The sequence below is a fragment of the Nyctibius grandis genome, chromosome 9 (assembly GCF_013368605.1).
Source record: "Nyctibius grandis isolate bNycGra1 chromosome 9, bNycGra1.pri, whole genome shotgun sequence".
Taxonomy (NCBI): domain Eukaryota; kingdom Metazoa; phylum Chordata; class Aves; order Nyctibiiformes; family Nyctibiidae; genus Nyctibius; species Nyctibius grandis.
In genome coordinates, this window is record NC_090666.1 from 34,785,549 (window position 1) to 34,810,714 (window position 25,166).

General features: G+C 38.2%; 1 protein-coding gene across 1 annotated transcript in view; it reads right to left on the bottom strand.

Annotated features, from left to right (window-relative positions):
* The window catches only part of DPP10 (dipeptidyl peptidase like 10), a 304,433-nt gene that overhangs the window by 27,295 nt on the left and 251,972 nt on the right, over nucleotides 1-25,166 (bottom strand). The window contains exons 9-16 of the mRNA XM_068407227.1: nucleotides 24,081-24,235; nucleotides 21,131-21,228; nucleotides 13,247-13,370; nucleotides 11,096-11,134; nucleotides 9,700-9,807; nucleotides 4,973-5,064; nucleotides 3,352-3,399; nucleotides 2,536-2,657 (exon numbers count right to left, since the gene is read on the bottom strand). Of these exons, the coding sequence (XP_068263328.1) occupies nucleotides 2,536-2,657; nucleotides 3,352-3,399; nucleotides 4,973-5,064; nucleotides 9,700-9,807; nucleotides 11,096-11,134; nucleotides 13,247-13,370; nucleotides 21,131-21,228; nucleotides 24,081-24,235 (786 nt within the window). The remainder of the gene's footprint in view (nucleotides 1-2,535; nucleotides 2,658-3,351; nucleotides 3,400-4,972; nucleotides 5,065-9,699; nucleotides 9,808-11,095; nucleotides 11,135-13,246; nucleotides 13,371-21,130; nucleotides 21,229-24,080; nucleotides 24,236-25,166) is intronic.

Consider the following 25,166-nt stretch of genomic DNA (forward strand, 5'->3'; position numbering starts at 1 on the left):
GGGGGTGAAAGCATTGCCACTTTCCAGGCCAGCTCTATTTGTCTTACTAAAAGATGGAAGGATGATGACAGATTTTGAAAAAGGGTAGATTAAAAGTAGTAGATTACAGTAGATTAAAAAGCCAATGAGAAAAGAGAAAGACAGACTTGTGTTACAGGCATTGTGTTACAGCTCACCAGAACTAAGCACAGCTCTTGGATTTCCCCTTGACCTCCTATAACTAACACTAAATCCACAAGGTATTTCCTGCTGTATAAAACGGGAAGAACAATTACTCCCTTTGTGAAGTATCTTATTCCAGTGGAGAGATTAACTTCTGTTGGTGTTTATGAAGTGCTAAAGGAAAAATCCACAAGCAGTGTGGAAAACAAGTGTAAAGGACGTGCTTGCCAAAGCTGAGAGGGTGTAGAGCTAGTCCTCCAGTTACCAGGCTAGAAAAAACTCCTCACTTTGGAGAGTCTCTGAAGGTGCATACAGCTGGTATACTGAGACAGATCTCCTGGCTCAGGGCAACTAAAAAGGAAAAACTATCCTAATAAAGCTGCTTACGGGTAAACAGGAGGTGGAAAAATTGAAACTTGTATAGATCAAAGCAGTCCAGAGTCCCCCAAGGATTTTTCTGGGCAAATTGTTTTTGTAACAATTCAGTCAGGCTTTTTGTTGTTGGAAAACGAGTGTCTATGCATGTAGGTGTAGTGTCATCTGTCTCCTTGAAGCAGTTTACCTTGTACTCTTACAAGCAGCTCCCCACAGAACAGTTTTAATACCTGGTCTATGGTGATGTTGCCATCAACTTTGATACTGTCAAATATCCTCCCAACCACAGGCACTTTGCAGAGCTGTGGCAGTACACGGGGGCCACGCTGCTGCCATAATTGTCAAGCTCTGATGAAACACAAGAGAAGACCTCTAAATAACCCCAAGCTGACAACTACACGTTAATGTTAGAGTTAGGAGATCTTAATGACAGTGTTTTATCATCCCTGCCCAACACCTGCAGCTTAGGGCAGCCTACTGGATGCAACTCAGTGGAGTGTAGGTTTAATCGTAGGAGGATGATCTACAGTCTTACCAGCTCAAACAGAGAACTGCCATCTTCAAAGTCACTGAAAGTCATGAGCTTGTGAGCAATTTCACGTGCAACCTCCTACTGGCATCCACATTTTTATATCAAAGAAACACGTTAAAAATAACAGGCTGAATATATTTTGCTAAAATAACAACATGCATCTATGTTTTTGGGCCCTAGTACATTGCTGATTCAGGGCAAAAAAACTCTTCCCAATTTACCAACCCTCCCTCTCGCAGGAATATGAGACTTTCCCCATAGGGCCTATGGGAAGCATAAGTGAAAACTCTGCTTAAACCACGAGGAGCTCATTACTAGTGCAGTCTTTATTCAGATAAGGGCCTCAGGATTAGCTCCATAACTTCTGCCGCAGCTTTAACCATGTATAAACCATACAGTTGGTATTCTTTTTCTTATTTTTTTTCTATCAGCTATGTATTATAGGTGCACTTTCACAAAAAGCAAAACCCAACCTTATTTTAGCCAATATATATTCATAGTTTGTTTGTTTGAATAGATTCAATTCTCAAGCTGGCAGATATTTTATTTTTGTGCAAAAAAATGTACAGTTGCAAAAGAAATAGAAAAATGCATGCAAATAGAACGGGCTATTCACATGTATTTCAGATGAATTATGTTCTACTCTTTTCAATCTGATGCCAGGTGAGTAAAAATACTGGGGAAACATTTGTAAAACACAGCAAGTTTCAAGGTCAACAGGCCTAGCTATACACTTTATTATTGATTGTCTCATGCTTTTCTGAACCTGTTTTTATAATCTTACTTATTTATCAGTGTTTATTTCCTCAGTGTAGGTTATAAATTTCTCAGTGTGGGATGGTTCTAGTTTTCTCTTTATACACACCAGCTCTGAACCCAATCGGTGCCATTTAGTGCTACTAGAATGCAGTTAATAAAAAGCTAAAAGTTATTTAAAGCATTTGTATTGATGAAGAGGATCTGTCTGCGTGAATTAAACCATACCTGTCTTTTGGTAGACACATACACATACAGATGTGGGTGAATGTGTATAGATATACTGTACACATACACGTATACACACATAGAGACACAGTGTCACAGAAACCATAGCCTCATTTGTTAACTAGGTATAGTTGTACAAGACCAATCCCAATACATACTATAACGAAGCTGTTATGAACCACAGTACTGTCACTATAAATTCCACATTTTTTCGGTGAAGGATTTTCATTTAGGCTAAATTTAAAAGTCAACGTCCTTTACTAGGACTGAAGCGTTAGGATTGGAGCAGCTTTCGGATACCACTTGTTACTTAGCTTTTACACAGAACATCTTTACTTATGGTCTTGCAATAAGCTCTGTACAGAACTTTGAGTAATCCACTACTGAGCTAAATGTTAGACTCCAGCCTAATTCACTTCTCAAGGGAATACATTAATTCAGAAGCAAACACAGTACTATTACATGCTGTGCATTTGACTTACCTTTACAGTGCAGTAAAAAATGCCTGTTGATGGGGCTAAACTTCGCACTGAAGTATGTGCACTGGTCTTTCAAGAAGTTACATGAGAGACATTGACGATCCAATGATCCCACTGTTGATACACTGGGGAAAAAAAATCGATCAGAAACATTTTCCATTGGAATAACATACAATAAACCCAGAATTAGCTCATCAGAGTGACAAAATTTGCTTCAGTCCCTAAACTTGCCAAAATATCACTCTCTTATTTTGTGCCTGATGCAAACTGTTTTCAGATGATTCAGTGGACTACTGTTCTGTAAAGTGGGCAATGTGGATAGGATCCAAAACCTGCCCAAAGCACGACTGGGGTTCCAATAACTAGCAGTGCTGCAGGGTAACAACATTAGTAGGATACCATGAAAAGCCTCATTAACTTCAGATTTGAGTACTGATGTTTGTGTAAGGCGAAGGTGCTTTGCCCACACACACTAAATTGCATGATTAGACCCCATAAATACTATTTTTATTTAGAAGATTTTCACTACTTTTAAAAATAGTCATATTACATGCTTGCATTTAGGTTTAGCTTTTTAGATGCTTATAAAGGACTAGCATAGACATAAGTGGCTATCTTGTGTGAAAATATTTTCCCTTTTTTTAAAAATGTAAAATATTGGCATTTTTAGTTTTGAAAAACTGTGGTTCTTTCCTTGTTACAGCTCAACATAAATGATTACCCAAGCCCTAAAGCAGCAATTAAGCTTAGAGAATGTCAGGCATAGCACTTATGGCTTGAGATGAAGATGCTCTTAATGCAGTCCCATGTACTTCTTACCTATGTAGCTGTCTTCCTCTTGGGGATTCTTCAGTGCTTAAGAAGTAACTGTGCCCAAAAGACAAACAAAGTTAAACTCAGTTTGGTAAACTAATTTGGGTGGTGTTTAGAGAAGTGAGAGACATCACAAGTAACATTTTTAAAAATTAAAAATTCCCAAATATACATGAAGAGCAAATACTTATATATAAACCTAAGCTCCAAGATTAAAACTTAGACCCAGTATGCAGAGTAGTTATTTCAGATGCTATATGATTTCATATTAAAACAGTGATGAACACAGTATTTCATGGTTTCTGTTTAATTCCTGTAATGCCCAGGAGTTCCAGTAGCAACTAGAACCCCTTTCTGCATATTACAAATACAGAACAGAAAGTTTTTCCTTCACTCCAAGAGTTTGCAATATAAATCCAAGGAGTATAAAAGGTCACAATGAAATTATATCATAAAATACAATAGACCTTATGATACCCAAGTGCCTTTTTGAGCTGTAGAATGACTTGTTCTTCTATCTAGAGACACAAGCTAACACCTTAGGCAATGGTTCACAGACCAGGTTGTGTGGCTGGAAAGAGGCTTAGTAGAGCTGCTGCAAAGATATCAAGGCAAGTCCTTGGTGTGTCCTGGATGAAATCACCACAAAGTTTCTGCTTGAGAGGCAGAAGGAGGGTAAGGAACTCCTCTCAGGTGGCTGAGACAACCCACATGCAGTCTGCCACCTCTGCAGGCTGAGTGCATCCAGACCTCATTTTTTCACCTGAACCTTGAGGAAGTATCAAGAAATTTTCTACAGATATATTTTCAAAACCCATGGAAGGGCTCAGTCAGAAAGGCTGTTTCTCCAATAACACTGGAGATGACAGGCACTGTTGCAACCCCAAAAAGGTTCTTGCTGAAGTATGATTTATTTTGAAGAATTGGACACATCTATTTTTTTTTTGCCATACATATATGGCAAAGATATGTATATACATATATGTGCAGATATACATGAAGACTAACCAAGATCCACTAAAGTTATCTGGAGCCTTCAGATGTTTTGTGTCATTTCTTCACTGCTCCCAAAAATCACCAAATATGTGCTGCATTTCCTTCCTACTGTAGCACCAAGATGGGCTTTGGAAAGATTTCTGAGTGATCTGGATGAGAATCAGGGTTTTGGATAATCTCTCTGTAAAATTTGAATTTATGAGGTTGAATCAGATCCCCAAAGTCCAGAGACATCATGCAGTAACAAAGAAAGCATGAAAACTGAAGATTTTGGGTTTTATAAAATACTAAAAATGTACTATGACTTCTTTTCTGGAATCCAAAAAAGAAGTCAGCAAAATGTTATTACTGCTGTATTGTGTGTTCATTTCTTTTTATTTAAAAAAACCACAGTGAATCAACTGATGTCACGGTATGCTCCTTTTCCCTCTGCATAGCAACACATGCAGTAACACACTGGCAGATAAATCGTCTTACAACTGCATTTTATGTACTTGGGAGTGTAAAATTTATGGTAATGCTCAAAAATGAAAGAAATATTGTTGCTTAATTTTAGAGATGCTATTTCCAGTTAAATGGATTCCACTTTAATAACTCGGGTATTTTCATAAACAAAGAGAACAGTGCTTACATCTTTTGAGTATTTTCATCATATGCCAGGATTTTGATAACTTCCCAGTTTCCTGATGTCAGGTGTCTCACGCTGATTTGTTCACTTTTAGCCTGGAGGGAGATGGAAAATATTAACCTTCACCTTAATTGTTACATTTTTCTTTGCCTAGCAGTATTGTCTGCACATGTCATTACTGACTACAGCTTTTTAATGTGCAACATAACATCTTTAAATCACAAACCTCACATTTTGACAGGCCTGAACTTCGAGTATTCTTTCCCTCCCAAATATAAACTTTTCAAAGTCATTAAAATCATCTCAGTTTCCATCACAATTTTTCTTTCAGTTGCCCATATGCAAACAGACAATACAAGTCCTATACTTCAAGTTAAGGATCTTGTCAATACACATATTTTGTTTCTCTTAGTGTTTCTTTTCCTTCACAGGGGCATAGCAGTGGAATCTAACTCAGACCCCTGGAACCAAAACTCTGCACCAGAGTGTGCTTGCGAAGCTTTCGTGTTTATCACGTGCTTGTACTGAGCCAAGATTACCGCAAGGATGCTGGGCCAAGACAGGACACCAACACCACTCTCATCCAAGGAGGCAGGCAAACCTCTATGAGAAATGCACCGTACAAACTCAGACACAGAAGTTCACAGGATTTAAACCTAGTCAAAGCCCCTGCTCCACCATGCACTCTGGAGAAGCCTCTCTTTATCCAGGGTCTATAAGGAGAGCCTAAGAGTAGCCTCCAAATTTTGGCAGCTGAACCGAGTTGGGGAGCACCCCTTGCACCCTCTCATAAATTGTTTCTATCCATAGAATCATAGAATGGTTTGGGTTGGAAGGGACCTTAAAGATCATCTAGTTCCAACCCCCCTGCCACAGGCAGGGACACCTTTCCACTAGACCAGGTTGCTCAAAGCCTCATCCAACCTGGCCTTAAACACTGCCAGGGAGGGGGCAGCCACAACTTCTCCGGGCAGCCTGTTCCAGTGTCTCACCACCCTCACAGTAAAGAATTTCTTCCTAATATCTAATCTAAATCTACCCTCTTTCAGTTTAAAATCATTCCCCCTTGTCCTGTCACTACTTGCCCTTGGAAAAGCCTCTCCCGCTTTCCTGTAGGCCTCTTCAGGTACTGGAAGGCTGCTTATCCCAGCGCGAGCCTAGGAACATAACTGCTGCAAGGGGAAATTCAAAAACTCTCTCAAAGAAAGTGGTGGCAGTTTTCTCAGCCAATGTACCAGGAACTGAATTAGGAAACACCAGGATGCAATGTATATCTACCTTGAGGTAAAACCAAACTCTGTAGCTGGAAGCTGCAGCAGACTCCTCACCAGCTACAGGTTAAAAACAATGAAACCTGAAGAGTGAGAAGCTCATTTGAGACTGCTTGCTAGTGCAAAAGGTAAAATTCTTCCTTAGGTTTCTGAAGATTAAAACTTCAACCATGAACATACCTGAAGAGTGGTTTTTTCTGTACTAAGGCTGTGATGCTTGGCTTGGATGTAAAAAAATCCTAGTTTTCAAATTCAACCCAAAGGTTGTAAAGAAAAGAAGTGATACTTGAGCTTGTATTTCAGCTTTAGTGGGTGAAACTGAGCAGCTGGAGTTACAAAGGAGGTCAGCGGGAGGATTTAATGCTGCTTTCTGGCCTGTGCCCTAGGAATCCGGAGCACTTGTCCATACCTAATCACGGTGGTCTCAGTGGTTACGTGGCCTACAAAAAGTCATGAAGGCAAAGAACTTTTTTTTAATCCCTGTATTTTTGAACTGTACGTTGTAAACTGTGAGCTCTACATCAACCGCAGCAATAACCAGAAAGCAGAAAATGCTCAAGGACACCTATGAGACATGTCTGGAAATGGCAAGGCAGAAACAAGTCCCTTAGAATGAATCGGTTTTCTAACAGAGCCACAAAGAAAGAATTATGTAGCAACTCTATGACAAGGTTTGCAAGTACCAACTGAAATCAGGACGTTCTGCTAGGTGCAGTACATAAATTTGTGACGATGGTTCCCTTGTTCAGGAAGCTTCTCATATTCAGTGCTGCCTCCAGAAATTATTAAAATACAAATTAGTGATTTATTATAAGTGACTATTTCTTCTCTAGAGAGACAGAAACTGCAACTATTGAAAGAGATATTTAAATACTGAGATCACAGAATCTAACAAGAAACAGCAATAAAAAGCCCAGCCAAGCATTAATAAATATGGTTATTTTTCAAGGTTACAACCATTATACATAATTTATGAAGCTTGCAGGAAGTTCTGGCCTTGATCCATTAAAGTTACTTTATAATCCTTATTTTGTGGTTGGAAAAAAGAGACTTTCTAGAGTTGCAAAACCCCAAGAAATTTCTAGATATGTAACACATGATTCAATCCCATTTTGAGACTAGTTTCTTTTAAATATTTCATAAGTTACTAAAAGCATTTGAAAACAATAAAACACACATCTAGCCCTCTACATTCAGGCTGTAAATAACATAGGATAGACAGCAACCATTTAAACAGTAACATCCCCTCGCAAGAAGATTTAATTAGATGCTTCTGCTAACCTGCTTTATGTCACTGACACATGCTTTTCTACAGCACAAAGAAATGCAGCCCAAGAAAAACCATCATTTGTCAGCACTTGTAACACTGACAAACAAGCTTCAGTGATTAAGCTAATCTAACGTGAGCCATTTAAATTCACTTCTTTGTCACTGTATGTTCACGTGGGTTCTGTGTTTTAACTTTCCTGCACTTGGAGGCTGATTTCTGTTAATGAGCTGATATCTGTACTGAGGAGTACAGAGAAGTAATGAGAATCTGAATGCCAACTTCCAATGTTATCCAAGCTTCATCACAAAAAAAAATGTGAATATTTGGGTACCGGCAACCTGCTGATTGCTTTGAATTCTGCAGGGCACCTGTTATGCCGCTGTGGCTCTCACAAGGTGTGACAAACATCTGATGTGACAAAAGACTTTATGTGCAACGGTTAATATAATTTTTATGCCTCCATGTTTGCTTTAGAAATAATGGACAATCAGATTAATGCAGTGTGCAAAACACATCATATAAACACATTTCCTGTCCTTTATTGCTCTGAATCAGCCCCATTACCACGCAGAATGTTGCTTATTGATGAATAATGGTTGATACATGCGATATCACATTTCCTCTTCTTCTCAGGAGCAGCTATATACTTAAAGCCAAATTTGTCATTGGTGATACCATTCAGACTTGTTTATTTATGGTGATGGCAGTCAAAATAGAAGTATTTTTGATTTTCGGAGCTGTACAGTACCCAGGATAGAATACTAAACTCTTAATCATAAACTTGACTTTATTCTGCTGGGATTAAAACATGTATTTAAAAGTAGGTAAATATTTAATTATCTTATTGAATAGGAGTAGGCTTAATCGTCTGCTTAAATATTTTCCTGAATCAGGATCAAGTTTCCTAGGCTCTTTAGTAGTGAAAAATGTCAGAGCCTACAAGTTTAAGGCAAATTTCATTGTATCTGTAACATACTTGGGAATGATGCAAGTTAATTTTCAGATCTACATCATTATTATCTCATGTATTTTAAAGATACTTACTCACACTAGGAAAGATACCAAAATAACTGATTGACTAAATGGTTTTGTTCTGGTGTGAATTTTTGTGCAGTTACTATATTAATACACGTTTACCAGATTGTTGAGTTACTGTTTTCTTCAGAAGACAGAACTTGACATGTCTTTGATCCATTTTTTTCTTGTCTGATTCTTTCTTGATATATTTACTCTAGTGAATAGGTATCTCGTTCTTCCTTCTTCAGGTTAAATTTTCATTAAAGTTCTTTTGCTCTTTTTCTGTCTGCAGCATGCTGTGAACATATTTCAGACTTAATAATGTTCATACCAGAACACTGTCATAAAGGGAGTTAATACAGTTGCTTGGTGCCAAGTCTGCTATTTTGATGTTTTGGGTACCTTGATAATCCCTCCTATGTCATATGGCTCTGCTAAAGTATCTGGATTAATGCTCTGCTGATTTAAATAGATGCCTTGGAGTGTTCCGTTCCAGGGCATAATTTCCTTTATTAGTTCATCACAACTCCATACTGGTGACCTTCAAAGTCATAGTGCAAATTTATCTTCTTTCAGATTCTTCTTTGGAAAAAGCAATGACCCTGGGAAACAGAAGCCACTGGAAAATGTCAGAATGGTAATAAGAGTCCTAATATTCACAAAATTTTAAGTTTTAGGTATTGCCTCCCTTTACTGTTGTGTGTAAGACTAGAATTCTGAATATTCTGAATTGACATTTAATATTATATTTATGCATGTATAGTGTATATAAAGAGGGTAAAATAAGTGTTTCTGCAGGTCTCTTGAATTTCTGTGGCTATAAAACATTATCATTGACAGAAGGGTTTGACAAGAAAACATCTCTACTTGTCTATAAAGGTACAAAGAAAACATGAAATCTTCCAGAAAGAGTACTTTGGAAGTACCTTTCATTTACAGACCTTACATGCCACCACAGCAGAGCTCTAAGAAAAGAGAGTGAGCTCCACTTATTCTGCAGGAAGTTATAAGTATGTCCCTCTGCACCAAGTGACAACCTGGACAGGACAAATGACCACAACACAAGTGTTCAGACTCTACTGAAGTGCAAGACTTTGCCTGGGTCATGCATCCTCAGTAAAAGTCCTAGATGACCACCAGGATATTAAAAATATCCTGAACCAAAACCTTACCTGAACAATAAACATGGCTATATGGTGAAATTCACCCCGGCCTCCCTGCTTCACTGGGACAGTCATGAAGAACTTACTGCCGTCCTTGGAGAAAACTGGTTCTTCATTCTATAAATGTAAAATTGTGTTGGTTTGTCACACTTGCCATTCAACTTCTTAACAAAACATCAGCTTAGGTTTTTTGTCTCCTTGGTTTTGGTAGTTGCTGTGCTCATAAGACAATTGGAGAAAAATCCTTAGACTTTAAATATATTCTGCTAAGACTAACAAAAATGTAGTGGCTAAAGGTAAATATAGTTCATGCCAGTAGTTACCATTGTGCCCTTGCAAACCCCCCTCCCAATGAAAGGTCTGGTAGTCTCATCCCTAATGCAGCAGGACTTTCTGGGATACATTCCTTTACAGACATACAACTAATGACAGAGATAAGTCCGACTAGTCATGAGGAGAACAAATATTTCCATGGTCTGGATGCAGCAAAACATTACTAAGTACATGCTTAACAACTCACTGATTTTGATAAAGTTGTATAGAAAAAATAAGCCCATTGAAGTGATATTCTGAATCATGGTTTTACCATAAACTGTAGCCTGACGTGATACCATCTCTCCATGTCTAACTTTACACAGAAATATTAAAGGAAAATGGCTTGCTATAAAGATTTTTTAAAATGATTTCTCATTTGCACATTGCAAAATGAAGCCTGAAATGTATTTTAAATAGAATGTGTTTCATCCATTTATTGGATAGCTCTTCTGAAGCTATGAAAACGGAATCATTTGCTGACATATTAGTTCAACATATTGTTCTGGATATGAGTTTAGAAATATTATTCTTATGCATTCCAATTATAGCCCGTACGACCTCTAGTCTTTGAACTCCTTTGGGTTTAATTTGGTGAAGTTATTTTTTAATCAGAAAAAATCAGCACAGTATATAGGACATGCTTGGAATGGGATTCGTCTGATCTATCTTTAACCATTCAAGAGTTAGGTAGTTAATCAGCTGGTCATCTAAATGCTCAGCTGAGTGCAGAGATCGGAAACTAAAGGGAACATTGCCTCCAAAACCAGACAGCTGTCTCAGTTTGAAGGGCTGAATTGCTCGCTGGAAGCGTGTATGTCTTTCCACCACTGACACGGTTAGCTAGATAGTGAAATGTCCTCTGTGTGATGCTAAGGGACAGGATTCCCACTACCAGAGAAACAAGCTGCCATCGGAATGTTTACACAGACACTGCTATAATCCTCAGCTGTTAAATTGATTTAGGATCCTAAAAAGCATGCAATTTTAAAAGGACCGGATTTTAATAGCTTATAAAATAACATATAATTAAATAAAAATGACAATGAAGCAATTACACATTATACACCCAGAAACAGCATTTATACTATACCTGTTTAGGAATCCACAGGTCTGACTGCATTTCATATTTCTAAAAGAGAAAAAATTGCTTTTATGGAATAGCTACAGATCAAAAATATTTCCCACATTCAGCAAAAGGTCTCTAGCTATTTCATGGGGTTTTTGCTACTGTGTTACAAACTTCATGTCTCTTCACTGGCACTTACACTGAAACAAACGATAATTTAATTACAAAGTCAGCTGCTTTATTCAGAGTTTTTGGTAGAACACCACAGGGGACCTGAGAATGCCTTTCTCAGTCCTTTCTGATTAGCTATCAAGAAGCTTTACACAGGCAGTTCTATTTGTTTTTTACCTCTAGGCATCATCTGACAACTGGATATTTTAGGTCCTTCATCAACACTGGGCAAACAGCCAGAACCAAGCTCGAAGTGTGAGACCTTTTCAAATCACAATCCCTTGCTTATAACAGGTTGTAGTATGGTATTAGTGAAAAGAAAAAAAAAAAACAAATGCAAGTGATTGTTTTTTATTGGTCACACCCATATTTCACATCATGCCATCTAAAAAAAAAAACCCCAAATACCATGCACACATTGTTGGAAAAAATATAGAATACATGCCAACTGTTGTAAATTGTCATAGTCACAGTGAAGTCATGAAAACTTATTAGCCGTAGAAGCATCTGTATATACATGGCCTGAAAAATGAAAAATCTGTAGCTGCAATAGCTGCTGGTTTTATATGTTACTTTTTGGAATAGAGAACATGTGCAAAATGCTAAAAAAAAAAAATGAAAAAACCAATAGGTTTAGAGATGAAATCAAATGGTCTGATATAATGTTAAATCCTCACAACATGCCCTTTCCTCATCCATTACTGAGTTCAAAAGCATCACCATATCCCAGCAGATGCAGCGTAGGAACCATTTAGGGTTACAAGCATGAGCCCTTTCTGAGCTGTGCTCAGCATGGTGACACTGCATCGCTATCCTTCCTCACCCACCTACAAAGTCCTTTGCTGCACTTAGGTGCTTCTGGAGTGGGACTTCTCAATCTTTCTCTCTTATATTATGTCCTGGATTACAGCTCCCTGGATACCTACTTCAGGGCAAGTCCAACTGACCTTGGAATACACAAGAGTTTCCTTTCAGAAGTGACTGCTCACAGTGGTTCACAACCGACTTCCTTAACAGAAGGGCACAAGGCTTGAAGGAACCAGGTAAAAAGCAACCTAATCAACAAATCTCCATGTTCACAATCTTAAGCTATAGTTTGGGGACTTATTTGTAGTCTCCGAGTCACAAAAAGCAACGTGCACTATGGAGTAAAAGAAGCAGACAAGCCCAGAAATAATCCCTAACACTTCAATGTGACTGACTTCAGTAGCAGACACTGATGGGAGCCTTTTGACTCTGCAGCCAAACTTAGACCTAGATTAATTAGTCATAACCATTTACACTGCCAAATTATACCCTCTACCTTGGAGCATCTGTTGGTACTGATATTAGCATGTGTAGAAAACATACTTTTAGCTAGTTCTGGGAAGAGACTGTGACTCAGAATGGGAAAGCAGCCAACTACATTCAGGACACAAGACTGACTGTGAAAATGGAGAGATGTAATGCAGGAGTGTCAGAAGTCAGTCTGGTTCAAGGGATGGAATGTGGCTGGATTCAAATAGAAAAATGTATTTCAGCCTTTCCATTTTATTTTTTTCCTAAAGCTATTTAATTCTGCTATCAAATTTGCAGGATTTATTAGAATTTTGCACCTTTTCCTTAAACATATGTAAGCTGTGAGAGAGACAGAAAGACCTGAAATGAAACTCTAGTGGAAGAGAGAAGAAACCATGCAGCTTAAAATATCTGACGGAAGACAAGCTTGTCACTGCGCTACCTACATCCAAAACACACAATGTTCAGCAACTGCAGTTTCCGCTGAAGTTAATGAATGAACAAAGCTTAGTAATCCTGAAAATGTCACTCAAAGTTGTTAATTGCACGAAATCATTTCCCCAGATTTGGAATTTTCTCACATCTATTTCCTCCCTGCTGACTAATTATATTCAGCTTGCAACTACTGCATCTGCAAACTAATTTCAAAAAAATCTTTTTCTGAATATGAAAACAAAATGCAGGAAGAAACCTTGAAAAGAGAGCTTAGGAAAAAGTCTGACTTACCCTGCTGCAAGCCCCAGTTGTAGTTTCGCAAACTGTAAGGATGGAGATATTCTGAGGTCTGTTTAACCATCTCACCACAGCCTTGGTGTTGCTTACCCATTTCACCATGGTGATGTAATATTCCCTGAGTAAACATATGCAAATACAATGTTCAGATCATTCCTATTTCAGATTAGACAATTCTTGTTTAAAAAATATAGTTCATCAAATGGTGGATTTGTACTGCATGACAGTATCAGTACCGAGGGATGGAGACAACAACCCCAAATGCCCAGCATCTGTGTTCCTACAAGTGGGAAGGCTCAGTCCTATCACACTGTTCCCCTGGGAAGTTTGTACTCCACTTGCACCTCCTTCTCAGCCATTTGTAATATATAAACTTTACCAACTGCAAAACATGTACTTGTGAAACATTTGCAAATACAGATGAACCATGTACTTGCCAGCCAGCTTAAAAACAAACACTAAATTCCAACAGAAGCCAGTATTCTATTCCGAACACCGTCAGAAGACACACATTTTTGCAAAAGAATCCAGCCCTACTGCCAAACAAAAAAAAAAAAAAAGGTCTGTAAGTCTGTAATGTCAGAGTGCAGGCGAGACCACTTCAAAATGTCACTTGTTATAAAATAACAAGTATTTTATAATGAGACTTCTGCATAAAAGGGAAGGCACACCCAGTATCAGTGCGTGTCAGCTTCTGTTTTAACAAATAGCTCATAATATCGGTCCAATTGTCTGTCCCTCAATGACCCTGGCCGAGCAAGGGAGGCTTCCTAGGCACAGACTCATTGTATGGAGTATCTGCCTCCCTCGTCCCAAAATCCTGCTAGGCTGTCAGACAGAATGCTACAGAGGAAGACCTGTTGCAGCTTGTCTGCCCAGCCAGGCCATTTGCTTCACGCCTCTACCTGTGGCAGCTGGCAGCTGTCACAGTCCAGCTATGTGCAACAGTGGAGCGAACTTGTCTGGAAACTCAGCCCCCCCATTCAAAACAAGGGTCTTAGCTTGCATATAATTAGGCTTTTAATCTAATACTGATGGAGATCCCATTACTCTTTGACAAGACATATTTAATTATACATTCAAAAGACTTCTTACTAGATCAAAGATGCTAAGCAGTGCCATCAGCAAAGTTGTGTACAGCTCTGATGCTGCACACAGGAGATGGAGGAGACAGCAAGTCACTGCAGCTTCACTCAGCCTTCGTCTGGTTCTACTTTGAAGAACACAGCTGAGCAACCCAATGTGCACAACTTACTTTTGGCCTTTACATTTGACTTTTAGCAAGACAGATATTTTCACATGTGGATAACAGAATGAGGACTAGAAATGGTGACTTCATGTATATTCTGAGTCTAATACTTAGTTTTTTGGTTTAGAAAGCTTTTCAACTTACTCAGGAGAAAAAACATATGCCAAAAGTAACACGAGATCTAACATGAGACCAGGTGACACAGCCAACAAAGCAATGATCCAACAAACAAACCAGAGTGCAACATCAAGTCCCAGGTGTCTTTTCCTACACTTTGTGTAGCCAGTTCCAGGTTCTTCCTTATCGACCCCTTTTCCTACACTTTGTGTAGCCAGTTCCACATTCTTCTTTATCGATCCCTTTTCTCACAGTAGGGCCACTATAAGATGATCATGGGAACCATAACACCCATTTGTTGATACTCATCTCCTCTATCCCCACCATCTCACCAGCTCTCAGGGTTCCCACTGAAATCCCTGATTGTCAAGAAAACCTCATTCAATCCCTGCCTCACAGACCTGCCTTTTTGTTTTTTAGCCAGTCCCCATTTCATGGTCTAACCAAGTTTTCAACTCAGACTTTTTAGAATCTCTTCCCTCTCATCTGCCTTAGGATTTTTTTCTTTCTGAATTCCAAAGAGTTAGCTTTCTTCTTTACTCTGTATAAAACCAAACAGACAACACTAAAACCACAGTGTCCTTCCACAGCATCCCATGATCAGCCCATACTGAAGGAGCTTGTACATGACTCACTTTATTCTAAGTTGGACTGAACCAGGCAATGCATAAAGAGCTTCAAGCTCCTTGTCCAGACAGAGAGTTACTTCTGATTCCACATTTGGTATTTAAATCTGTTGCTTGGCTTCAAATTGGCCTAAGGCAATTATATAAGGTAACCGGTATAAAGACGGTACAGCTTTCCCTTAACGCCTGTAAACAATGTTCCCATGACATGTATACAGTCAGCTCAAGAGCAGGAGCTGGAACATCTCACATGGGCTGAGGAGGTGCTGCACACCGAGAAAGGTCAGGTCTTGGGGACTGAAAGGGACAGAGGTTATTCAGTGAGAAAAAAAATATCCAACTGTAGGTGTTAAGAAAGCAAATGTCTTTCCTGAGCCTATGGCAATAAACTTTTTTCTGAAGACTTGATAACTTAATGAAATGTGGATTAATTTTTTACTGCTGCTAAAAAAGAAGTTAAATATCAAAGGTGTTTATCATCCTTTGCCAAGCTTGAGATCCATTTTTTTTCATCTTTTCTTCTTATAGAATATTTTCCTTTATTTTGATTATCTCAATTTATACACAGTTCTATGGAGGTAGTTTAACAGTTTGCTAATACATTTATCATCACTCAAGAATGACCAGCACATCTTGTTTCACTTTTAAGTTTTGGGATGCTTGTGACTAGAAAGTTATATGTGTGTCTTGCTGGCTGTGATTCCAAGTGCTTAGCAAAGTCAACAGAGACAATAAGCTGAACAAAGAAAAGGGATTTGCACTGCATTACACTGGAAGCATAGTTACAATCATAATTAAATTTGAACATTGGATATTTATATTTGAAATAGACTAACATCACAGGAAAATAACCCACAGTATTAAACTTAAAAATAAGAAACTGTTCAAGAAAGCGTCAAACTTTGCAACTTCGTATCATCTGCTATAATGAAGGAATCTGTTGATGTTTTTAATAGATTTGAACTTGGATAATAAATATAATAGGGTTCAGCTAAAGAAAGCCAACCTATTATGCTCTATTAGTTTGCTGGAAGGTTGTTGTCCAAGAAGGTAAGCAACAGAAACTTGCCCCATGCACAATGCTCTGGAATATTTACTATATTCTTAAATTATTTATATGGTTGTGTATTGAAAAGCATATGAGAATTTACAGATACTGATAGAAAATGTCATTCTCAGAAACACACATAGAAAACAACTCAAACTGAGACACGACCTGCAAGGTAGCTAAGACAACTACAGTTTGCTAGTATTTTGGTATACTATATGACTGGTGGCCACCATGTTAGTCAAGCTAACAAACTCTGCTCCCCATTTCCTCGCAGCCATGGGCCCTGGCCATGACCATCTTGGCAGCCCACTGATGGACTCTCATCATCCCCCATGAATCCCCGAAGCGGTGTGGGTGATGCTCTGCCTTTAATGGGTGATGGACAGAGCAACCTCCCTCAGTCTGCTGGCCACACGCCTAGAGTGGTCCAGCCTTGGTGACAATAAGCACACGCTGTTGTCTCCTATTCAGTCCCAACCACAAATTCCTCAGCAGGACGGCTGGGCAAGCAGCTGAGTCTCAGCCTCTGCTGACCCAGAGGCTTGTCTTGGCCCATCTGCAGAACTTGCATTTCTTACCACTGAACAGGGAAGGGAATAATCAATAAATACCTCGGCGTTGTGTGGGAAAGCTTCAAGGAAATAAAGTCTGTGAATATATTGTTATCCTGTAGGCTTTGGCTGAATAGATTACAGACATTTGCTCTAAGGTATGATAGTGAATTAATCCTTTACATTAACCTTGTGAGATAGGTATTGTTATTGCCAAGTTACAGAAGAGGGGAGGGGCAGAAGCATGAAAGAAGTGACCAGACATAGCATATCTAAGAAAAGATGGAAGTAAATCCCAGTTTTCATAACACCAAATTGCACAACCCCCATCTCTTCCATTTCCAGTTAGTATCAAATAAGCTTTCTATTCCAAAGCAAGGTTCAGATAAACTGACTGCCAGAAGTATAAAATCAAGCTTTCTAGATTCAAAATGTGATTTCAAACTAGAAGTACATAAATATCCAAATGATTCTGTTGATTTGGAAATGTGTGGATAATAAAAACAAAGGTGAGGCTTGAAAGAGCAATATTTGAATTTATGCAAACTCCATTTCTTAACTGTTTCCAGTTCCATTACAAAAGATTAATTAAAATCAATAAAAATAATTTAGATTTGTCATACAAAGTCAGAAGAGTCTGACTGTGCATTTCAGTCTCTTTAAGAGCAGGTATATAAGCAATGAGAATGCGGATATCTAGCATTTTTTCAGGCATTTAAATACTATTGGAGAAAGTAAGAAAGAGGACTGACAATTTCTTATAGCGCATTTTAAAACTACCTGGTCACAGTGTCTGGGAATAGTGCAGAGCCAATGCAGCATGCTCATTGTGGCTGAGAACAGAGAAAGCAAGCAGTGGATGACGTCCGCGTTGAGACTTTCAAGAGCCAATGCACAGTTCTAGCAAAAAAATCTTTTCATCATGTAAGGAAGCACAGCTCTACTCTAGTAACTCAACTGCAACTTCTTTCATGTGTTATTTTACTTTTTCTCTGTCTTAGCGTTTCCCACTTTGGAAAAGAAATGAAATTTTTCTGACTGACAGGTCTAAATTCAAGCATGGGTTTTGAAAAATCAGCCTACATAATTTCTTAATACCATGTTAATATCCCATATCTAAATATCACCAGCTACAAGGATTCTTCAAGTCTGGTAAGTTACAGTGGCTTGAACTGACCGCTTGCACACAAAATCATAGAATGGTTAAGGGTTGGAAGGGACCTCTGGAGATCATCTAGTCCAACCTCCTGCCAAAGCAGGTTTGCTTAGAGCATGTTGCCCAGGGTCATGTCCAGGCAGGTTAATCCATATCACTTTTTCAAGATTTGCAGCAGGAGGTATTTGCTTTCCAACTGGAACTTCAGGAGCTAGCAGGGTATGAATGCACACATATTTCATCTTATATGTATACTGCCTTTCTAGGATTAATGAGAAAAAACCCTGCAGTACAAAATTCTGTTTGCTACTGAAGAAAACATAATGTAATTGAACACGTGGAACAGAAACACCAAGGGGGAAACCGTAATTGCACAGAATACAACCACATGTTTAAAGGAAGACTGTCAATCTTTTTGTGGCATTAACAGTGCACAGTAGCTGGTAAATTCTTCCACAGAATAAAACTCTCAGGAGTAAATTTACAAATGTTATTGCTATCTTTATAACAGAATGATCTGAACAAAACTTGGGAAATATTACCAAGAACCTTTATAGAATCACTGCAAGCAGTAAATGAAGGCAGAACATTGAATTTACTCAATCTGACATCAAGTTCCCAGATGCCCTAAAAATCAGAGAAACACTTTTCTGTCCTCAGAGGTCCTGCACTGCATACAATCTGGGGAGAGCTGGGAATCTGAATGTTACTTTTTATGGTTATAAATAACAGAAACCTCATTCCCTACCCATTTGCGTGGTTTCTCTGCATAGGAGTGAATCTCTCCTGTAATAGCAGTTGGTTATGACTTGTACAATATGTATTTCCAAAATGTATCTGCCTTGAAAGATCCATGAAACTATAATGATAGTGTCACATTCCATTTAATTCTGAAAGACTCCCATTACCTATTTACTAATGACTCCATAATGAATTGAATAGAAAAGTACTGAAAAAATTGACCCCTACAAGTAGCTATTATTTTTATTAAAAAAAAGCTAATACTTTAAAAAAATCTCCCAAGCATTACAAACTCCAATGATTTCCACGCTAGAAAGGCCTGTTCAAACCTCATTCTCATACCTGTATATATATATTGATATATACGGATTGATAACCAGCGTGACGACTGACTGCTACTCAAATCCAGAGCCAGACTGCAACATTTAGAGTATACTTGGCTGACAACTATATAACTTTTCTAAATTTTATAGCATGGGCATTATACCTTAATACCCAAAATTAAGATGAAACTAACTTTTTTCCAGGTTTAAACAGTTTTACTCTGTCTTCTGATAGAGCAGCAAAACATAATTGTAAGTATGAATATTATTTCAACTAAACAGCAACAATATCTTTATCAAGGACTCAAAAATCTGGCAAAGATGCCCCTTAAGGCTCACAAAAGAAATTCCACAAATTGAGCTACTGCTAGCCCTCAGCTTCAAGATGCAAAAAAGGTTTTAAGATACCCATATTCATTCATTTGATTCTACTTTTACTTTCATTCTGCTGGGGTGGAAGAATGAATCTGAAAAATCTAGAGAGAAATCATAACCTCTGAACAACATTTTAAAAATTTTTTTTTTCTTGGGATTTACACATTGCTTTCTCATTTCACTTCTTTGTGCCTTCTGACATTTAAAGGACAATTTTAATGCTGTTTAAGAGAGTTAAGATGCTAATCTTGATGGCAAGCAATCTCTTTCAGATCCTACACTATCACTTAAATTAAGAAAGGGTTAGCAAGCTGCAGGAGATTTCATTATGTTTTTTCAGTAGTGGCCCATCAACAGAAACACTTCAGAAAGCACAACTCATCAAAATCATTCTTTTCACCAACACAATCAGTAAGCATTCCAGCTGACATAAATAACTGGCAAGGCATAATTCACTATTACATTATTCCTGCACTAAATTAGGGTACCTCAATTTGTGTAGAAGAGAGCTATGCCAGCTTAAAATTGGTTGCAATGGTTGTGAATCATGGCCGACTGATAACATCCTGGTTGTTTTGGGAACAATTACCATAAAATCTTTTGGGTTTTGTAGGAACTGCAAAACCAACAACTACATACAGAAGTGGGTTTTTTTTTTAGCTAGTGGTAGCTTTATGGTTGCCAATCCTTTTCATGCCTTTCTCCATCCGAAAACGACCCGAGTGAAGAGAGGAAGTGGCACTTCCCTGGCCCTTAGGCTGCAGCCAGATCTGGACTGTGGTAACTCTTTTATTGTTATTATTACCTACATTATATAATAATTCAGGGTTAGAAGATCATTAGCATGTGCACTGAAACCACAATGGGAATTCAATCAAGGTGACTGCAATTCTACAAACTAGAATACACGTATGGGAAGGGATGAAAATTTTCTTGCCCTTAAACAAAAGTTTCAAGGCACCTCGAAGTGAGGACAGGTAATCGGGAGCTCAGCTTAAGGTAGTAACTTTAGCAGGAGAGTCACCGGTTGCAGCCAGACCTCATTTCTTCAGCCCCAGAGTCAAAGGGACTGTTAAATTAGCTCAGAAGTTCCGAAGCAGTTTCTCCTGAAAAACATGGCACAGCCCTTCTTAGTCTATGTGATCTGGTGGCATCACATCTCACCTTCTGTCACCTCACTGCATCTGTCAGCTGTGATGAGAAATGAAACTTTCCGTAACCTACTGGATTTGAAAAGCTCAGAACATTCCTCTCTAAATGAACACCTTGATTACATGTTCTGTGCATTTGTAAGACACTTCTATATTCTGCTATCTCATTTCAGAAACTGAAAGCAACAAAGCTGGCACACAGCAAGGAAAGGCTGGCAGTGAATGCCGTAACAACCTCAGAACCAGGGCAACGTTCAGCCCCTTTGACCATAGCTTAGGATTCTTGATTTCATATATTTCAAGTAAATTGGAACTTCTAAAGACATCAGACATGAGCAAGTCCCAGATCCTTGTGATTTTTCAGAGGAGCACCAATCCAGTACAGCTGTATTTTATTTTATCATCATTATGTTCAGCTGCAGGGATGAAGATCAAGTGCATTCCAGTCAAAGATAAGTGTGCTGATGTAAAAAGGCAACGATTAGCCTGAGAGACAGGTTAAATTAAACATGATTTTCTAAACAATGAAATTATATACCTTGATTTAAAGCTGTCAGGTGGCATCAGTTCCAGTGTATGTGCTGGTCCATACAGATTAACTACAAACAGCTTTATTGTTGGGTTTGTTTGACCTGCCTTTGAAAAAAAAGAAAATAGGAGCTTTAGAGGCACTGAATCAATGATAGCTAAATAGAATAACTCATTAACATAATTCAGTATCTTTATAATAATGAGAAATTATTAAAATTTAAAAAATAATTGTACAACCATATGAATTACATAGTTAAAAATATGAAGTATTAATAGAGTAATTCTCTCACTGCCCTTTACCAATGGCAGACCTTTCTGTACAGAGCAAGTGACCAAGTGGTTTGGCCCAGTTCAGCAAAGTCAGATGCAAAAACACAGCCAGTTCCTAAAACAACAGTTAAACACAGCCTCCAGCAAAGTCTCTTCCAGACACTATTGTTCTTTCTTCCAAAAAGCTGTCCTATATCTGGGAAAACATTCCTCCTCTTCACCTTTTTCCCCCATCTTCCTTGCCTGGCTTGCTGTGACAGAAACCTCTGGTTTTGGCGCTGTTCAGGCCCCAGCTGCTCTGTCGGGCCAGCTCTAAGAGAAACAAAATGCTTCCTGTTGCTAAAGGGTAATAAAATGGCAGTTTTAATATATATCCACTAGGAAGAGTGTGATAAGCCCTGAGGATCTACAGAGAGGTGGGACTTGTCCTTCTCCGGGTAACATGACTAATGGAGGTTCCTGCGATGAAGAGAAAGAACTGGCGATAAAAGGCAAGGCTCTGCAGGGCTGGCAAGGAGATGCTACTAGTCCCACATCCCTGTCCTAGCCAGATCATATTCAAGCTTCTTTTCCATGTAAGTCACAGGAATCACAACACTATGTAGCGTCCTTGGGATATGGGGGATGAAAAGTGTGTCTTTCATTGGGGCTGACGTCTGTTTAATATTAGAATCATAGAAAGGTTTGAGTTGGAAGGGACCTTAAATGATCATTAGAAGGACAAGGTAAAATCACTGATTCTACAGACTTAATCAGAATAAACTTCAAAGTTGTATTTTTGGCTCTTCACAGGGGTATTTAGAAATGCAAAATCGCTTGGCTGAAATACAGCCACAAATTCCCTTTAGAAATTGGACTTATCTCAAAATACAGATAGTCTGAATACTGTACCGACTCATTTCTGAGTGATATGGGAGACAAGAAAGAAGTATTTGTGTATTTTTACTAGTGCTAATAAAAGTTTTGCAAATCGGTTTAATTAGACTACTGGAACTTATTTTTTTTTCATAAAAACATTTACAGGGGGGTGAATGACGAGAGCTCCTGCAGCCTGCAGTGAACTTGGGCAGCTGAAGGTGTTTTTTCCATCTGAGTAGAAAACTCTCACAACCACATCTCTCCCTTGACAGTGAACAGCCTCAACTCCTCTACCACTCAGGGTCATGACAATTTAAATAGCATAAATTTTGTATAATACCCAAAACATTTGTTCAGCAGTGCAAGAACTCTTTACATCAAAATCCTACTTTGCTCTCAATGTATTCAACACAATTTAAACTGCCTTTTTCATGGGTTTTCTTGAAGAATACAGTCTGTGTGTATGACGTACACAAATGCGCATGTTCCAGTATTCACAAACATATGTGGGTTTAATTTTATTTTTTAATCATAGATATAATTTTCTCCCATGGTTTCATTGTATAATAAAGACCAAACCTTTTTTTTTTTTTAATCTCTGTTGCTATACCACAAGCTTCATTACTAATTAATGAAGTCTAACGGGTAGCTAAATTGGCATTAAATGGAGACATTAAATAAAGATAATGTTTTTTCATTAATGAGATTACTGAAGTAGTATCGTGCATCACTTTTATGCCGACTTACTAATGAAATAGAATTACTCATTCCTTGTTTACAAAGCTGACTTTTAAAAATATTCCTTATTTTTTAATTTGCTCTGTCACTCAAGGTCTTTTGCCAATGCAAATATGTAAACTGCCTCTGAAGATACTGTTACTTCATTATTTTAGAGTATTAGTTTATAGCACAAATACATTACATTTATATCATGCATATTATTATTTCATAATACCTGGTATAGTCTAACTGTCCACCCATCAAGAATAAAGGGTCATCGGCAAGAAATGGTAGCAGGAATAAGGTAATAGTAATATTTTCTAAAGCCGTCAGTGAACTTCCCTTGAAATGTCAGAGTACCACCACACACACAGACCTACATATTCCATCAGAAAGGAACTCAGACACTTTTAAATTGCACACAAGGGATGGATAAACTGATAAGTTGGAAGATAATACCAGTGCTGGAGCTCAGCACAAAAATGACAGCTAGGGAGGCACCTAATCAGGAAATCCACAGAAATTGAGAAGCGATTTCAGACAGTATCACTGTCTGGGCTGTTCTTTCACTTTCCAACAAGAATCTAAAAACCCTTCTCTAAATCTTCTGAAACTCAGTGATAGCTCTATTTTTTTTTCCCTCATTTTGATGGCCAGAAAAAGATTTTACTGTGGCTTATCTTATTCAAGGCCAGTCACATTTATTAATAACAGCATTATTTACTGAGATCTATATAACTGCAATGGAACATGCCCCGAGCTCTGCACACAGCGCATATGACTCCAGTGCGGTTGTGACAGAATGTTTTTTCCTGTGCAGTCCTTCAAACATATTACCCTTCTCTTAGAAGTGGTGGATTGATTTTACCAAGCCATATATCAATGATGAAATTACTACCAATCAGTTTGTCTGCTGCTCCCTCACCCAATAGTTTCTTTCCAGCAAAAGGTGTTACAGTCTACTGAAAAAAAATGTAATTAGTATTTCCTGAAAAGCAACATGAACAAAATGAGCCTCTGTTACTGTCTGGAAACATGCCTTCCATATGGTTGAATACTATCACTGAACAAGGAACAGGAGGTGGGGGCTGCACTCCCACTCATCTTACCTTAGGATATGGATATTGTTTTCCTTTCGGATATAGACCTCCAGTAAACCGGGGAATAACCATGTTGGGCACCAGAGAGTCATTTATGGTCAGGAATGCCAGTCTTTCACCGTCTGGAGACCACCAGTGGGCAATGTGAGAATGAAGAAGTTCCTCTGCAAAACCAGATCTCCTTAGGGTCCATAAAAATAACTATCACATAGTTTCCAGCTCATTCAGTTGGCACTGATTTGTTCTTTCTGTGCCTACTTGAAATGCATCTGTTGTAATTTCAGTAATTTCACATTAACCTGGGTTGAATGTTTGGATAACAAGGCATATCGAAAGACCAAACTTCAACTATTTTCCTCAAATGAACACCTTCACTGACGTCAATAAATCATCTAAACATGAAAGACAAATGTAACTGCCATATGCTTAGTTCTATTGCATTTCATTAGATGTGTTCAATTTTTAAATGATTTGGACCATTTTAATAGACAGGTTTTTTAGGATTGGCAATCTTACTTTTTCTTTTAATATAAAATTTTAGTATATACGATTTCTCTGGGCTGTGGCACCAAGGTAATGTGCAGATCCTCACAGTGATATTTATGTAACAATTTTTGGAGTGCAATATTTTGGCTTTCTTGCTTCAGTCTAAAGGTCAGCTTTAATTCTTAGAAAGTTCAATTTTTCTGCAATGTAACTTTTTCAAAATCCAAACAAAATTTTTTATTTTAATGCAAATTTTATTTGATTTCCAAATGAAAATATTCTCCAAAATGTCATGCAACATTTTCTTACATTTATTGTCTTTGCATTTCACATTAGAAAGAAACAAAACAGAATCAATCATAGAAGCAGCACTCAAACTCCTGGAATCCCAGTAAAGCAGCTCCTGACCCATTTCAAATTCATGCTGTACAGGTCTTCTGTCTTCCACTTGTGAAAAGACTTAAATTATTTTCATTATGTATTTGATATGTTGACTTGTTTGGTGAGCATTTTGTATGTAAATTTGAAGAATTTGGCTGGAAAACTAATTAAGAATAGTATACTAACTGGAACAAAGGCCTGACTGCATACCTAATTTAAGAGCCTACC